The 18,517-nt window shown below is 47.4% G+C and overlaps 1 protein-coding gene across 2 annotated transcripts in view; it reads left to right on the top strand.

Annotated features, from left to right (window-relative positions):
• The window catches only part of apaf1 (apoptotic peptidase activating factor 1), a 41,773-nt gene extending 23,828 nt beyond the window's left edge, over positions 1–17,945 (top strand). For both annotated transcript variants that reach the window (XM_035426161.1, XM_035426160.1), the window contains 3 exons: positions 93–218; positions 804–950; positions 16,414–17,945. In XM_035426161.1, coding sequence (XP_035282052.1) covers positions 93–218; positions 804–950; positions 16,414–16,560 — 420 coding nt within the window. In that variant the 3' untranslated portion in view covers positions 16,561–17,945. The remainder of the gene's footprint in view (positions 1–92; positions 219–803; positions 951–16,413) is intronic.
• The last annotated feature ends 572 nt before the right edge of the window (positions 17,946–18,517 follow it).

The following is an 18,517-nucleotide window of genomic DNA, read 5'->3' as shown; positions in this document are numbered from 1 at the left end:
CCCCCCAGGTGGAGAACCTGAGCCCCATGCCAACCCTCTCCAGATCGTGACCCTGTTCTGTGCCCTCTCCCCCCCCCCCCCCACCCCCCCAGATCTGGAGCTGCGAGTCCTGGTCCCTCCTCCACGAACTGAACGGACACCAGGACTGCGTCCGCAGCTGCCGCTTCTCCTGGGACGGCAAGCGTCTGGCGACCGGTGACGACAACGGCGAGATCCGAGTGAGTGCAGGGAGAGGAGCGACGCGAGGAGGAAGGGAGAGAGGAAAGAAAGGAAGGATGCGATGAGTGGTGAAGGGAGGGCCGTTAGGGACCTGTAACTAACTGTATCCTGTCACTGCGTCAGGTTTCATCGGTACAGCCTCATACGTGTTAGCATTCCTGAGCTAACCAATGACAGGTATGCTGCGAGCTAACCTGGTTTGGAGGATGCAGTCTGCTTCTCTTGTCTAGAAGCTGTAACAGTGTAGTACAGGGCTATTGAGCTGGATTTTAAGGTACAAACTCTTGGCCCTTTGATCACTGAGAGGAAAAAGTATGCTTCAAGCTTTTCGAAAGTTGTGACTGGTGTCACAAGAGTTCCTGGTCTGCATCATCAGCCCTGTGTCAGCATAGCGACCACTAGTAAGAGAATAATAAATTATAGAAATACATAAGCATGTTTTCATGCGAGAAATGCATCTTATGCATTCTGTCTTTTATAAATAGCGTATGCAAAGCATTTGGCTTGTAGGCACCATTTACAAATAAAGAATCTGGTCCACAGGAAGTAGTAGTTGTGTGTGACACGTCTCCCATCTCCCTCAGCTCTGGAGCGCCCTGGACGGTTCGCTGCTGCGCATCTGTTCCCCTGGCAACAAGGACTCCCTGGACTCCCTGCACGGGGGCTGGGTGACCGACCTGCACTTTTCCCCAGACAGCCGAACGCTGGTGTCCACCGGCGGCTACATCAAGGTGAGGCTCCGCCCTTCCACCTGTCGCTGACAACACCTGTCGTCAGCATTGGCTACGTTTACAAGCACACCAGTACCCCGGTTATTGGGAATAATCGGTTTATGCCGGTAACTAGATTGTGCAAACATGAATATGAGTTTTTCTCCAATAGCCACGTTTATATGATTCGTTAATTCCATAATCAGCGTATGAAGAAGACGAATGACATCAGTAACGCGTTTATATGCACCAAAAAATGGAAAGACGGGAAAAATGCAGGTGTCTTTATTGGGTTTTGAATATGCACATTATGACCTTACTCCGATAAAGATAATCAGATAAAGGCAGTTACATGACAGTTTAAATAACCTGTCCATTGCTATAATTGGGGTAAACTGGAGTGTTGGTTTGCATGGAAATGCACCCATTGGCAAACATCTCACTTTAATCCAGGGGTGTCCGATCTTATCCGAAAGGGGTCGGTGTGGGCGCTGGTATTGTTTGCTCAGCACTGACACCTGATTTGAATAATTAACTGATCACGGTCTTCGATCACGAGCTTGATCGGTCGAATCGGGTCTCTCTGTACTGGGCTGGAACAAGAACCTGCACCCACGCCGGCCGGTTTCGATTGATGGAGGAGCGAACACTCTTGCTCTAATCCGTCTTTCTCTCCCCGAGCTGGGTTTTTTTTTAAGAGACGGACAGAAGCAATTCCCTGGCTCACTTGGTTCTGTAGAGGTGCTCAGTTCTGAGCTGAGTTAAGATTGGAAAGTTTCTGAAGAGCTGCTTGAACGTGTGAGACACACTCCGCAGTGTGACAGGAGCTCTGAAGCATCGTGACTGCGGCGAGAATGCGACGCGCTGCTCGCTGCGATTCCCTGCGATTCCCCTCGTGAGCGCAGCTCTGTTCTGACTGCAGCGAGACTGCGACGCGCTGTCTGTTTCGAGCTGCGCTCCAACCGCGGCGGACTGCGACGCAGCGCTAGCCCGCGATCTCGCCGCGAGCGGGTCCCCGCGTCGCTCTGACTGCAGGGGACTGCGACGCACTGCGCATTAGAGAGTCCTGCCACAGACTGTGAGGGATCGGGAGGTTCGGTTCTGATCCGCGGCGCAGTCCCCGCGCCTCTCCCCCCGTGGGCTTCTCTTCAGCGCTAACGGGACCTCGCTCCACCGCACCGCCCTGGTAGCCGAACGCGGCCCATCTCCGCCCGCCCGCCCTCCTTCGCCGTATTTACCGCGGAAGGAGCCGGGGCTCTGGTGTCAGTTAGCCGCGGCCTGGCCGCGCGGTTATTTGGTGAAACGGTATTAGAGAGAGAGAGAGCCGCAGCAGAGGGGAAACACAAATAGAACAGCGCTCTCTCTCCTGCACCTCTCCCATCTGTCCTCTGCCTTCTGGAACATTCCGCTCACGCGGGGGCTTCCGTCGCACACCGAAGCCCGGGATGCTCTGCCTGTGTGGAGAAGCTCATTTCACATCCCTCACATGGGCTGCGGGGGGATTTGTGAGGGGGGGTGTGAGGGGGGTGGGGCGGGGGGGGTGCGGGGGGGTGAGGGCTTTTCAGCGGTGTTGGCGGCATCACACTGCGCTATTTATCTCTCAGAACGCAAACGCACACATGCATGCAAACACACACACAAACACACACACACGCACACTCACAGACGCGCACACACATACACATACACGCACACACAAACACACACATGCAGACGCAAACACACACACACACACACACACACACACACACATACACATACACATTTTATATTGGGCTGACAAAAGGCTATTTCGCTACCTTGGCTAGGACACAAAAATATTGTTTTTGAACCGTTACAAGAACAAATATGACAGTTTTCTGTTTTCCGATTTGCAAGAATACACAGAGCCCTGAATTCTTTCGCAGGTTTTTTTTTTTTTAAAAGCCAATCCTCAGGCTTGCCAGTCACATACAGTCCTCTAAGGCGGTTGGCCAGCCCCCTCAAATCAAAGTTGGCAGCTCAAATAGTTCTAGCTGTCACACAGCAAGGGCGTTTCATAGAAATCAGCTTAGGGAGCAGGAGATATTCTTTATGCGCATGGGCTGTCCAGCCATGGTCATATTTTATTAAAAGAGTACAGCCCAGTCAAAAATAGTTCAAACAAAACAGCCACCTCTCCTGTCAGAACATAATGGCCGCCATCTTGCACATAGTGTACAAACTACATTTAAGGTGGGGCGGGTTGTATATAGGGGTGATCACCTGGAGTAGTTGTGCTGTCATATTTTTAAAATGCCAACGGGGTTTATTTCCTGTGTATTAAAGTCCCATCTGGACACAATTTTGGAAAATGAAAGAAATCTCTCGAATCGCCAGTGAAAATAAAAAAGAATGCTTCTGCATTGCTTGTGAAAATGCTAGCTTGTTCAGTGCTAGCTGACATACAGTAAATGCATTTCCTTAGTGATTTTATATAAATGCACGATGTATAGCTTATCTCCTTAGAGTCCAATCGTAACCCCTCTGCTTGTGTGAGAACAACACCACTGTGCCCTGTGTGCAGTAATAAACTGGCTTCTTGTTCCAGTTCAAATAAATCGACAAACCAGTGTAACTGCAGTGACATCATTCCATATGACCGTCCCATGTCCGCCTGTCATTGGCTTCAGGCCAGAAACTGCGTTCCGTGTGTATTGGTAGGTGTGTGTAGTAGGTCTGCTCTGTTTTGTATGAGTTATATGCACCAGTTACTGAGCTGCAATGTTGATTTGCCGCTCTTTGCGTTGTTTTATGGCTTCCCCTGCCTCCGAAAAGAACAGAAAAACGATCTAAACTGTGGTCTGCTTTGAATGTTCCAGAATTGTCCATCTAATTTGGTTGTCTTGTCTAATTTGTGAGCGTGCCAAAGTGTATTTGATTGATGAGCAAAGGTCACGTGCAATTAAAACTAAATTACAGGAGTCGGGTTCATACATTAGCCGCTAACCGTGAGGCAAGGATATATTTTAGATTTAATAACTCCTTTTTTCATCTTTCAGGACTTCAGACCGCGCTTTGCCAAGCATTGGGAACATTATGCTTTCCTGGAAGGTTTATGATCGAATTAATGGCCGCAATCTTATTATATGTATTCTTATAACAACCTTGAAATTGTCTGCGGAAAATGTAGTACGTGACCATGAACAGAGAAACATTAATCACTATGACACTAATACTGGCATAAAGAGTTTCAGTGGATACAGAATATCAGTATAACCCCCCCGGAAAAAGATATGTTTGCACACTTTTTTACAAGGGAAACATTTGCACATACTGTACGTCCGCAGGCACGCACACACACACCCAGACAAAGACCTGATCGCTTATGCCAAGATAGTATACCCAGCAGAGAGGGTTGGAATTATCTACACATTAGTATCGGTTGCACCCATTACTGGATGCTAAGGGGAACAGCAGATGGGTATTACATTCTGGCAAACAGGTGCCACCAAATAGTGTGTCTGAGACCATCAGCAGTTTTATGTTTTATTGAGTGACTCAGCAGGTTGGAGAGTTTAATAGTTTACACAGCGTGGACGCCCCTTAGACCATTTTTACACCAAGCTCCGTTTGCTGGTATATCAGAGAGTAACAGTAAACAGATGTTCCCATCCAGCATGTTTGCTGGAGAGATAAGTAAATAGATATTATGACACAGCACTGTGTCACAGAGACCAGTAAACGGATGTTCCATTCAGTGTGGTGTCATTGTAGCTTGTCAGAGTCAGAGAGACACCAGAAAACTGGTGTTGCAGCTGAACTTTGGCCAATTAACCGTGGTTAATGAGATTCTATGTCAGTGAGAACCTTACACGGTTGTTTCGTTTCAGGGAAGCCGGTTGGCTGGGGTTACGTTGAACGCAGCATATCAATGAGACCACTAGGCCAGTATTACGGCCTCTGGCAGCGCCTAATTCCCGCTGTTCATCTCCTGAGAGGCGCCGGGGATATGCTCCGTGTCTTTTATTAAACGGGACCGTAAATCCCGGCTCCGATACCGCCGGCGACGCGGGAGGACGGGTCACCGCGAGGTCACGGCAAGCCGCCGTCCGATTGGCCGCCTTAATAACCCGATGAGGTAACGCTGAGAGCGATGGGTCGAGATGATTTCATTGCAGTGCTCCGGTGAGCTCGCGTTACCGTGCGATCGATCTGCCCCTGCACACCCAACCCCTCTTCACCCCCCGAGAAAAATCCGATTATTTCTGAAAGGAACCTCGTCGTTTTCGCCGCCTAGTTAATCCACGATGAACGATTCTGCCCGCTTATTTTTTTTCTCCTTCCTTCGCCCCTCTGCATCCCCTCCTTTCTCTTCCTCTCTCTTGCTCTCCATCAGGTTTAACTTGTTACCTTGTGAAGATTATTCAGTGTTTATTCTGGCAGTCGTCAGTAAAGACTGGAGAAATTCAGCGCAAACGAGCGCGCTGGAATGATTTGTTTTTTAACGAGATCGAAAGGCTTAAATTAGCGCTTTGCGAGGCATCGCAGCGCGTAGCATAGCGTAGCATAGCGTAGCGCGGTCTCTTCCCCGCCAGGCTGGAGAGGGGCTTCCTTCAGTGGGCGCAGTGATGCGATGACTGATGGACCGGCCCGTGTAGATCATGCAGTGGTTTGTGATGATGGATCAGTCGGTGTGGATGTTGCGGATGGAAATGAATGATGATTGATTCGCTGGCCTCCGCGGCGGTGACGGTAGGTCATCGATCGGTCTGCCTGAGCGCCTGTCAGCGCCCTGCGAGGGAAATGCGGTCCGATTCTGTGGTCTGCACCGGCGGTGAGCTGTAATAGCGCGCAGAAGAACTACAGATGGGCTGTGTGGTCATGTGACAGGGCAATCAGAGTAAGAGTATGGGCCAAATAGTTTTCTGTTGCCTTTGCTGTCTTTTTGTGACATTGTGACATCGCTTTCTGTTCTATGGAAGATTTGTGTGTGCTGTTATCCTGTGGAAAAACAGCCCTTTGTTCTCTAGTGAGGAGACTGTGGCCTGATGTGTGTCACGGTCTGGCATTAAAGACAGGTCTGTGCACAGGCAGGTTATCACCTCCCTAAAGGTCAGGCTCTCTCTCCCTCCCTCTCTCTCTCTCTCTCTCTCTGTCTCTCTCACTTTCTCTCTCTCTCTCTCTCTCTCCCCTCTACCTCTCTCTCTCGCGCTCTCTCTCTCTCTGTCTCTCCCCCGCCCCCCCTCTACCTCTCTCTCTCTCTCTCTCCCTCCCTCCCTTTCTCTCTCTCTCTCTCTCTCTCTCTCTCCCTCCCTCCCTTTCTCTCTCTCTCTCTCTCCCTCCCTCCCTTTCTCTCTCTCTCTCTCTCTCCCTCCCTCCCTTTCTCTCTCTCTCTCTCTCTCTCTCTCTCTCCCCCCTCTACCTCTCTCTCTCTCTCTTTCTCTCTCCCCCCCACCTCTCTCTCTCTCTCTCTCTCTCTCCCCCCTTCTCTCTCTCTGTCCCCCCCCCCCCCCCGCTCCCGACAGTATCTCAGGGGCCGTTTTATGTGCAGCTGCAGTGCAGCCAGCCACACTGGGCCTCCACGCGGGGTCTGCTGTCATTTCTCCTGCTCTTCAAGTCTCCGGCGCTCTGGCGCTGAGTCTGTTTCCCGCTAACCGGCCGCCAGCGTTCCTCTCTCCGTTCAGAGCGCTGAGCGAAATGAGCGGAGCACACGCCCGAGCCTCTGGTGTGGAGTTTTTAACTACCACACACCACACACTGAGCCATTTATAACAATGCCTTTTTGTTTATTAGCTTAGCAGACACCCTTGTTGCTGCCAGTGTATGTGGCTTCCGTTTTTCATGTGGTTTGTTTATGGAGCAGCTGAGTATTTACAGGAAAAGTTGCCTTCAACCTCTGCCGTTCCAAGGTGGAATACAAGCCCAGTTCCCTGACTTACTATGTGTCCGTATTGCTGACTCAATACCATGCCAGTTTCCTTGTAAGCAAGTAGTAATGTTACTTGAAATGCTCTTCAACTACCAGCAGGGGGCGAGCAGTAGTCTTGTTGGGGATGGTCCACACCGACAGCGAGTTAAAATTCCTTTGGGAGACTGTGTTCAGCCCACACAGTGAGCAAGTAGTGATCCTTACGAAATTTTCAGCACAGATTCCTTCTGGAATGCTCAGCATACATATGAGTAATAATGTTTTATGGCGCGTTCAGGATATATGCAGAAATTGAGTAACAATGCCTTCTGGAGTTTTCAACACAAATGCAAGAATTGCTTCCTTTGTTATGAAATCCAGAAATCATAAAGTAATAATCATTCTGAAATGTTCCGGATAAATACAGAAATGGAGTAGAATGCCGTCAGGGACATAGAACAAAGGAAGTGTTTCTCAATTCTTGCATTTATGTTGAAAATTCCTGAAGGATTATTACTTCATGTCTACTGAAATGTTAAAAATACACAGGAAATGAGAAATAATACTTCATGGAGTGTTCAGAATAGATGCAGAAATTGGGTTACAATGCCTTCTGGAAGTGTGGTAATAATACCTTCAGTATATTGTTGGAATAATAGAATCAAGATAAGGCTTCACAGTCATGACATCACTCTACTTAACAAAGGAGCTGCGCCGGTCATGGAGAACATTGGTAACAAGCAGTACAACAACGCAGATTGTAATTGGTGGATACGTTCTGGCTACTTCCTCCAGGGATCCCAGAAGTGTGCTCGTTTTCATTGTTACTCAGCATTAAACTGGTCAATTGACGCAGTGCATCGCACAGGTAACTCGCCTCTCCTGGTTTCTTGGGTTTGGATCGGTTGCTGATTTCAAGGTGAAAATGAAAACCAGGCCCTCCCGGACCAGGGTTTCCGGATTCCTGATCCCCCTCCGTTCTCTTCCGCGATGTATGCTGCAGTCACAACAGGCACTAGACCCCCTAGGGGATGCTCTTGTGGTTTTGGGAAGGGTAGACGTCTCCCTCCTTGGATGAGACCGTTACCAGCCGTGCGCCAGCCTGGATGTAGCTCTACCGCAGACCGCGTGGCACAGCCACACGCAGAGCAGCAGAGTTTGGGCAGGGCCGGCCGTCCAGCGGCCTCGTTAGCCGTCTGCTCTCGCACCATCAAGGGCGGCCTCGGCCGCAGCGTAAACAGAATAAATAAGCACGCCGGGGCGTTTAAATCCGTTACTTCCTTGTTTTCCTTTCCGCCGGCGTCCTGTTGTTTCGTCTGGCTTAATGGGCAGCGTCCCGTAGCCTGGATGGTGGGGGGGTGGGGGGGTGGGGGGGTGGGGGGGGAGCGAGCGGAGCGGTGGCGGGCGCGGTGTTTTGTGCTGATGCGGCAGGCCGGCGCCGCGTTAGCCCCAGAGCGGTGGTGGCCATGGCGATCGTAAATCTGTTTAATGCCCCCCTGCTCTCTCTCCTGCTCTCGCTCTCTCTCTCTCCCGGGGCGAGTTTGACTGCTCGTCAGCGCACCTCTAATGTCGTTAGAGTCTCCGGGAGGGCATTAACGAGGCTGTGAGGGATCACGCCGCTCCTGGCCAGCGCCGGGTGACGCCAACATCAGCGCTTCTGCCCCGGGGTGGGCGGGGGGGTCGGGTGGGGGGGTGGGGGTGCTGGGCGGGCGATGGCTCCTCAGGCGCCTGGAATAACAGAAAGGCATTACCGCGCGCGTGATTAGGGTAAAAAAACGGCCTTCTGTGTTCTCTCTCGGTCCCGGGCTGGCGGATGAGGGAAGTGCATCATGCTCGCTGCCGTCTCCAGTGCATTCTCCCTCCTCTCTCACGCTGTTCGCTCCTCCCCTCCTCTCTCCGTCCTTATTCCCTTTCTTTCCCTTTGTTCTGTCCTGCTCTCCCTCCCTCTTTTTCTTCCCCTCTTTTTAACACTTCGTCTCTGCTCCCTACACAGTTGTGCATGTGTGTGTGTGTGTGTGTGTGTGTGTGTGTGCGTGTGTGCGCGCGAGTGCTCGTATGTGTGTGCGTGAGTGTGTGTTGTGTGTGCACGCGTGTGCAGGTAAGATATCTTCCCCCCCAGGCCTGCAGTACAGTGTGTTTGTGTGACTTCGGTCTCTCTCCGCACATTCGCAGTGGTACAAATCCTCAGTTGAAAAGAGCTGAATACATTATCAAGTATTTCTCAGCCCACTCTGATTGAGTTCCAATGTTGAACTCCCATTTCAATAGGACGTGTGCCACTTCTTCCCCACACCAGCTGCATCGCCCAACCCTGCGAGATGTGGAACACACTCGACGAGTTTACAGAGCATCGAACAGATGCCTCACTGTTTGCCTGAAATATGGAGCTGGGAATTGTTGCGTCTACAGTGCGCTACATTGAGAGATAATTCCACTAAGCCCTCTGTGTCTCATTAAGGCCTGGGAGTCTATCTGGAACGCACAATAAGATGTTTATCCAATTTCCGGTGCACAGTTTAGTGCTAATTAGACCAGCTGACACACAAACATTTTACATGGGGGACTGATTTAACACTGATCTGAAGTTTCTTTGGAAATAATATTTCCCCCCCCCCATCTTTTTCACTCTCTGCTCTTTTATCTGTTCTTCCCTCTCTCTCTCCTTGACCCCCACTCTCTTCTTCTCTCTGCCCCTCTTCTGTCTCCGCCCCTTCTCTCTTTGTCCAATCCCCTTGATCCCTTGTCAGTCTCAGTAAGTCTTTGAGTGACAGGCTCTTGTGCTGTCTGTGTTATTAAGTGTGGGTCTATTGGCTTTTATCCCGGCTGCAACACGCTCAGAGCTTACAGTGCCATTCAGACTTCAACGCCGTATAAAATGTTTGTGCATTACTGTCTTCGCTATTGATTTTACCCCCTTCTCCTCTCTCTCTCTCTCCCTCTCTCTCTCTCTCTCTCTCTCTCTCTCTCTCTCTCTCTCTCTCTCTCTCTCTCTCTCCCTCTCTCTCTCTGGTTACGTTTCCCCCACTACACAATTACAAACGGACACGGTTAACCTTTTACGACTTTAAAGCTTGACCTGTCAATCAATAAATAAATGAAAAAGTTCCTTTTGGTTGTAAATGTATAGCTGCGAGTAGCAATTTCAGGAGCTTGTCAAAAATGTCAGTAACAGAGCTGTAGTAGCATAGTGCAGTGTGTCTTTCTGTATAGACACAATAGGGCTATAGCAATTAATGTTAATTTGATTGATTAAGCAATTACTGCTTTTCTTGTGTGTGTAATTTTAGACGAAATTTGATTAATGTATTTAATCTTAAATTTGTCAAACCTGTTATGTGGATACTGGATCTCTGGAGAAGAGGGAATGCACAATTATGAACATCTGGGTCATTAAATCTACTAGCATAGTGTTGGTTTTTGTCTGAAAATTGAGAGAAAGCAACCCTTCAGTGGGAGTTTATATGCACATTTTGGCTATGAGTTGGGTGCAGAGGGAACCCTGGCCCTAACAACAGTGCCCTGTCTTTATTGTAAACAGCTTTTGTTTTAGGGTACAGTTTACAGTATCATCTCAAGGAAAGCATCCTTTTATAGCTACTGTTAAATGAAAATTGGTGATGGGTAAATTTCCAACAGCCCATCTGACTCTGCTAGACTGTTGGCAAGTTATGTTAAGCAAAAAAAAACTGGTTTCCAGCCAACAGCACTGAGTGCATCCAAAATGGAAAACACCAACCGACTAGATCAAATCAACTCCTGTTTTTTAAATTGGTTGACAGGGCTAACTGTACACCTCAACAGTATTCTGTATTTAAGAATATTGCTTTTAGCCAATGGACAGAAATACCACAGTTTCTTAGTAAATGGGAATATATTGTATTCCTTTTGTTCATACAAACCAAATTTAAAAACAATACTGCTCTGTATCCTCGTAACAATATCCATCCAGTGATATATGGTTACTATAACCCTGCGCCTATTTCAGAGATTTAAGAAAAGAAAAATTCCTATCCGGTTAAAAACGGAAGGCAAAAAAGAACAAAGAATGCTTTGTTTTGTGCTTGTCACCCTCTGCGGTCCATGGATTTAACCTGAATTGACCTGCAGCGCTTTCAAAACGTCGCCCCATTTTTACCTTTTAAAGAAAGTGCTGTAACTTTGTTACGAAAATAAACCCGTTCTCTTAAGTGGCTGTCCTGCCCTTCAAAAACCAGACCTCGCTCAAAAATAGTTTGCAGTTGGACCAATAAAATCCAAACGGAGGGTGGAGGATGTCCCTCTCTCCTTTAAAAAGAAACTGAATGTGTGACATTATGCGCAACTGTATATGTAATAGTTTACCTGTTAAATTTGAGGGTGGAAATCTGTTGCAGTGCAAAACTCTCGGTTTTTAACTGGGTTGAAGATTGGCAGTTTTCAGTACTGGGCTTTATTGACTTGTATCTAAACTAGACCACTGCACTCCACTGATGGCCCGGTGGTTTTTCTGAAGTAATCCCACATCTCATGTTTGTCCACATTCCACCTGAATTAGTCTCTTTCAGGGAACGAGGTTTTGATCTAATTTTCGCATCTGCAAAAAACAGAATTCTTTCTGGAGAACTGGAGCGTGTCCGTGTCGATGGATTCTTCCCGCAAGCACTCAGCTTTTTCTCCCAAGATGAGGTTTTATCTCTGGGATTGACCCATAATCAGCTGTATGGGCAAAGAGGGCAGTAGGGGCAGTGGTCATGTGATCATTGTTCACGTTCCATGTTTCAGGAACGTTTGAGTAAAAGGTTCCATTTTGATTCTTTCAGTGAAGAAACAAATTGGTTCGAGCACACCCTGTCTAACTGCTGTATGCAGGTTGGCTTTCATTCCAACTAAATCTCCACTGGTACTGGTGCATTAATGGGGGTGGACTTATTACTTCTAGTAATAAGAAGGAACCAGAAGGCTACAGGTTTTTGAGTTTTGGCTTGAACTCTGCTGTTGCACCCTTGAACAAGGTTATTGGCCTGTTTACATTCAGCTTCATGTAGTATCATTGTGTAAAATGCATTGGCTTTCTCCTGCTACCTGTGCTGCTACCAACAAATGGCTGGCAGGTGTTTCTTCCTACCTGCTGCGCCAAGGAACTATTAAGTTTGTGCTCGCATCGCTTAAAACTAGATGAAGTTTCCTTTTCGGTAATGAATGCCTTTTCTTAAGGTCACCACCAATTTGAGTTCAGTGTAGTTGGCGGCGATGGCGGCCCATTTTTCAATGAGCGCTCCCCTTTCTTTGGTGCCCAGAGTTTGTTGCTCATTTCCTTTTTTTAAAAATAGAGCAATGCACTAAAACGTTGAGGGAGAACAGAAGAGGACAGTGGGAAGCAAAGAAAGGGACGAGTAGGAGGAGAGAGAAAGGAAGAGAGAGAGAGAGGAGGGAGGAATACAAAAGAGGCCTGTCCTTGGAGCTGTTCCCTCTTCTGGCTGTGGGCCAACGGGAGGAGTTGGGTGTCTGCTCAGGAAGAGCTGGGTGCCAGTAGGCTTTATAAGACCCTGGGTCAGTATTTGACTGCCCTTTATTACCCAGAATTTGTGTCTCTGTTCTGATCCAAATGTACTTTTTAATGTATTTGGCAAGGCCATGGACCTCTTGGCTCTCCTCATACAAAGGAGCATAGACGTGCTGCTATTACCGTGCCTGCCACAGCAGTCAAACCACCTATGGGCGGCTCTGGCAGGCAGGAGGTATTTTATTGACAGTCATTGATGGGTCTCACTGGCCAGTGAACCCCTTGCTGGGCCTGCGAGTACCCTCTTACCAATTAACATTTCCGGAACCTTCCGCAACCCCTTCGCCGCAGGACAGAGCGCAGTCGGGGCCCGCTCCCGGAGCGCGTGGGGAATGAGGGCGGATGACGGGCGGCTCGAAAAACACTCGGGGAGGAGCAGGGAGGAGGCCCGGGCTTTATGAATTATTAAATATCAGCCGGCACTTCTAGGACATCTCCAGGTTGCGTAACGCTGAGCCTCGCACGCACACCCGCGCCCCGCTGGAGATCTCGAGATCGGGGGCGTCGGTCTGAACCGGGGCAGCCCGAATGCCCCTCGCGTTTAACCCCCCTCTGACCGGCGAGGAGCGAAGCATAAGGTTGTGCGTGTTGCAGATCAGAGTGCTGTGCCTTTGTACGGATCCTTAGTGGGTTTTTTTGTTTGTTTGTTTCTATCTAGAAATGGAAAAAAGTCCTTAGTAAATGGATAAAAGTCATTATAACCTAGAAATAGAAAATGACCACGTTAGCACAAAATTAAATAATGTTCAGATAGGGGGCGCACTGCCGAGGGTGAGTTCACTCTATTTGCAGATAGGGGGCGCACTGCTCTGTCTCTGGGTAGCAGCTGCCCTGCTGAACAGAATGTAATAGTTAACTGGTTGAATGCAAATGAGACACATTTATCTGCATGAACAGATCTATGATTAATGAATCACTTGGACACCAGGGAGGCGAGAGCTGCAGTTTCTGCGCGTCATAAGGGAAGATGGAGCAGTGGCCTCATTTTGGTCTGAACTGAGGCGCCTGCATCTGCACCAGGATGCTGACTAACCCTCCTTCCAGTGATTCTGCTCCTTTGGGAATGTTCAAGTGAGAAACAAGTTTCCCGTGTTGGGGTGATGCACAGACATATCACACCTGCAACATTCAACCCATAGAAATACCTCACACCTGCAACATTCAACTCACAGAAATACCTCACACCCACAGCAGTCCCTCACAGAAATACCTCACACCAACAACATTCAACTCACAGAAATACCTCACACCTGTAACATTCAACTCACAGAAGTACCTCACACCAGCAATATTCAACTCACAGAAATACCTCACACCTGTGGCATTCAGCTCACAGAAGCCCCTCACACTCACAGCGGTCCCTCACAGATGTGCCTCACGCATGCTCACAGAAGACAGTGCACTGCTGCAGGAATCTGTCACAGAGAAGAAAAATAAAAAGGTGGGAGGAACTTCCCGGCTGCATGTAATGAGCTTTACCTTGCATCACATTGTTAGTTTAGCGAGTGACCTTATCCAAGGCCACGCGCAGAGCTTTTAGAGGATACCAGCACAGAATACAGATAAGCAAATACGGCACAGCCACCTGCGTGATACGCAGCCACGAGGGACTGCCTGCACGCCCTTACATTCCACACGCCGCTCATTTGTGCGGCTGGCTGTTTGCTCACGCGGTTGGGTTTAAACGCGTTGCTCGTGGGCTCGCATTTAAAAGTCCCACACAGGTTTCGAACCCGTCAGCTTCAGGGTGCGAGCTCCCGACCCACCACAGAGAGACGTTGTGTTGCGGAGCTCAGGCAAACATCTTTCGAGAGGGCACTTGAAGTTCAGATGAAATCCTTGCTGGAGGAGATGCCGTAATTCCCCCAACACGCCCCATCAGCGTTCGAGTTTTGTGCGCATCGGAATAATGAATGGATGAATCAGTTTGGTTAAAGCAGCCGTTTGTTTTGTGGAATGGAACAGGAGACTCCCCGGAATTTTAATACGTCCTCTGCTGTGCCCTTCCCCCCCACACAATAACAGCTTATTGGAAGAGTACGCTTAGCCTGCCTTCTGCAGTACCTCAGCATTGGAGATTTAGTGCAGCAACAAATTCCGCAGGAAGGTCTTGGAGGAGATCGAACTCTTTCTGCGCTGTCTAGTATATGTACGTACGTGTCAGTTTTTAACGTGTGAGTACAAAAGGACATACAGAACATAAACAGCGCCGCTGAATATATTGGGGGTTTTTTTTCCATTTAGCTGTTACTGTGAGTGATTTTACAAAGAAGAATGGGCACTAAATCAGCCAATTTGTTTGCCCTGGAAGGAGGTTACTGCCCTTCATAAACCATGAGAAGGGGCCTAATCACTTCATCTTCAGTCTCTGTCATTTCAGATAAATTTAAACCTGAAGGAAAGAGAGACGATTCACCCCTGCAGGGACATTGTAGAAAGTGTTCACACACGCTCGCACGAAGGGAAAAAAGAAAAAAAAAACTAAATTCGCCAGCTGAAGACCTTCACACTTTATTAACAGCTGGCGTAGAGAGCGGGGTGTGTCACGGGTGTGTCACGGGGTGTCTGCAGCACGTCTGTGGAAACTCAGCAAAAATGCAAAAGCAGTCGCTCTGTTCCACCTGAACCTTGGTCAAAGAGCCATCACTTGCTTTTATACAACTTGACATTATGTGAAGTGCTTCAATTGCCCTGTCCTTAGTTAAAAGGTTCCTGCGATAGACTGGCGACCTGTCCAGGGTATATTCCTTCCTCTCGCCCGGTGCATGCTGGGATAGGCTTCAGCACTCCCAGCGACCCCGATCAGGAATAAGCGGGTACAGCTAATGGATGGATGCAGTTAAAGGTTTCCCTCAAAACCCAGAGCTTTGTGATCACATGGCAGTCCCCATACTGACAGAGAAATTGCTGAGCCCCTTTCTCACTGAACATGCAATGCTGACACAGTCAGATTTACACTGCTGGAATTAAAGATGGTAGAGTAAGGATTCTTCAACCATGAAAAAATGTGCTTTCACACTGATGTGAAATATTTCTATTTTGCTTTTGAGCACAATTGCTGTTGATTGGTTTATACGGTTAAATAAAGAACGCGCACCCTAAGTGATAAGTTGCAGATCGTCAGACAAAAAAATTGAGGCTGCTCGTGCTTATCATCTCCAGAAACGTGTTAATTGGGGAAAAGCATGCTTTTCGGTGCAAAAATGTTGACTTCTTTGTAATGAGTTTAGTTTCAGTAAAAATTGTTGCGTTTCTTCAGATCACACATTTGATAATTTCATCTGTTAACCATGAAACCTCATTTTCTAGCTGGAATACTGAATCTAACCAGTTTGGGACTGAAAATGACTGTGTCTTCGTAATTAGAAAAAGGCCCATTTAAATTGGCCCAGCCTCTGATCTTCCGCACTGCAGGTTCCCCTGAAGCAGACACATGGGTACCACCCAGGGAATTGTGGGAAGGGAATATAAATGTGCTGTGTGTGAGGGAATGTCATTCAAGTCATCGGTGCCTTTGATGAACTGCCAGCAGAGGACACTGTTCTGGTTCAGCGGACGCTTGGACTGTTTCGGCTATTTCTTTGTGTTCCATCCTCCATTCATCCATTCTGACGGCACTGATTCCGGCTAATCGGGGAGCTCATTGACCCGTGCCGGAGATCCGCCGGGACGTTTCATCCATCACCATGGCGATGCCGAGCCACACGACCGCGCGACGGGTGGGCAGTTAATTAATCCGTCGGGGTGTTTTTAATTAGAGTGCGATCAAGTCGGAAGTCGGAAGACGGAACCTGCTGAGACACCGAACGACTGGGACTGAGGGGGTGGAGATCAGGGGCTGCACTCTGTGCCCATTTCATATGAGTATAACCGTGACTGTGCGTTTTATTCTGCTTCACTGTGTTAATGCTCTGTTCTATTTCATCTGCTGCTTCCCAGAACTTCACCTGATAAGTGGTCAGGATAATTTTCCACATTGGCTCAAATTGATTATATTCATGGTGGCAGCCTAATTTCAGGGGCTTCTAAACAAATGAAAGGTTGATTGCTTGATTTATTGGTGTTTTTTTCAGTGGTGGGACCTGGAGACCGGGGAGGCCTTGCAGACGTTCTACACCACAGGAACCAATCTGAAGGGGATTCACGTGTCGCCTGACTTCAAGACCTTCGTCACCATCGACACCATCGGAATCCTGTACGTCCTGAGAAAGGTGGATTGAGGGGAGCCTCTGATATCCAAGTACTCTGCACACTGTGAAGATCATTCCGGAACACTTTGTAATGTGGACGACATCACGCGGCTTAATGTTTTACAGTAAGGCCTGCGTTGGGCTCAGTGTTGATTCATGCATGCATGGGAGGGGAGTCTGTGTGCTTGATGAATATATGTTGGTATTTTATATATATCTGCTGACCATGTGCAATCCAGTGGCCTTATTAGCAGGTTATTTGCTGATTTGTGAAAATTCGTTTTTTCGAGAGAAATGATTTTCACGTGGTACTAAATGAGGTTTCACACATGCGCTTGGGTGTTTTATATCATGGGAAAACCAGGGTGGTTATTTGATTAGCATTTTTCGCATTTACTTTATTAATCTACAGTTTAACGGTCCCTTTTCTATCTTGTTTAATGAGTTGCTCCGTAACTCTTTAACCCACAGTGAGAATCAGGTTTCAATAAAAAAAGCCATGCAATGTAATAAAAAATAAACATTGAGTAATTTGATTGCACTACAAAAATGTTTTACATAACTACTGCGTTTATGTAACTTTTTATACGAAACTACAAAACTTTAGTGTACTTTCTAAAATAAGTATGGAGACTCATTTCATATTCAGCCCTAGGAGGAGGAACATTGGTTTGTGAAATGAACTGCACGAACACAGCTCCCGTCTGTGTCATTATTGAAACATTTTTAAACAATTTTTTAAAGAAATTGCTCCAAAATTCTAGTTTTGGAAATTGAACATACGTGTTTATATGTAAGGCCTTAATCTCTGGGAGGATTTGGAGGACACATTGATTGGTTCCCCCGTGTCATACCAAAAGCGATCAATGTCAGAAGATGTCAGCTGAGTTTGCAGCAAGGTGTAGTGTTTGTGTTAGGGATTCGATACCTTTAAGGTTAGGAGTAGGGGTAATGATGTCAGTGTGACTGGTGATTAAAATGGCTGAACAGCTGGACCTTGACTGGATGTTCTATGCAAGCGCAGACAATCCTGCTTCGCACAGAGGACTTGGTTGACATCTGACACCTCGATGACTGACAGCGGGTCTGAACGGATTCCTTGTATGGCCTCAGTCCAGAGAGATTCTGTGTCTATGAAAAAATGTGACCACTAAGCTTCTTCTTCTCAGGAAAATGCCAAATGGTGCACCCTAGATTTTTGTGAATTTTTTTTTTACTTTAAATAAAGTACTTGTGAGAAATTGTTTTTTATCACTCAATCTTTTCATGGGTCTCATGTTCTGTGAAAGAATAAATGGTATACCAAAAATTGGAAACTTAAAAGCTTATTTGTTGTTATATTGAATAACGATAAAGTCTGGTCTTGTCCTGGTGTGGCTGTGATGTAATGCTGAAATAAATACGGAAAAACAGCTGCACAGTGCTGGTTGTCGTCTTTTCGAGAGGCTCAGATGCAAGTGAGGTGTCCTAATGCTCTCAACCCGCGTGGAACCAATTAAGCTAATTTCTTATTTAATGATTGACTGATTTGAACCAATCAAAGAGAGGGTGTCAGTTACCCACCATTATCCCTGCTTCTGTGTTGTAAAAGAAATGTTACTGAACATGAGGGAAAACCAGCAGTGAAATGGACGAAGCATGGAAGGAGGGGCTCCAGGATGAAGACTTGTATAAGTTATATATAAAAATGTGACCTTATATAAACCTGTGTAAAGCACTGCTTTCCCATTTCCCCCAACAGGACTGTGTGCTAGTTTTAATAATACTGTGGGAACTGGATCGTTTTCGATGGCCCCTACAGAATCGGTGCAAATACAGATATACACATTGCTTCAATTTATTGTAATAATAATAATAATTGTAATAATAATTTATCTTCTTCTTTGCACAATTTTACTTGTTCATTGTCCCTCTAGCTGTCCATTTTTTGGGTAGTAATTGTGTATCTCAGGTTGTTTTCACTCGCAAGTTGCTGTCGAGCCATCTG

This window comes from Anguilla anguilla, chromosome 7, assembly GCF_013347855.1.
Source record: "Anguilla anguilla isolate fAngAng1 chromosome 7, fAngAng1.pri, whole genome shotgun sequence".
Classification (NCBI taxonomy): Eukaryota; Metazoa; Chordata; class Actinopteri; order Anguilliformes; family Anguillidae; genus Anguilla; species Anguilla anguilla.
The sequence above is the reverse complement of the archived record's forward strand: the minus strand, read 5'-3'. Positions and strand labels throughout refer to the sequence as shown.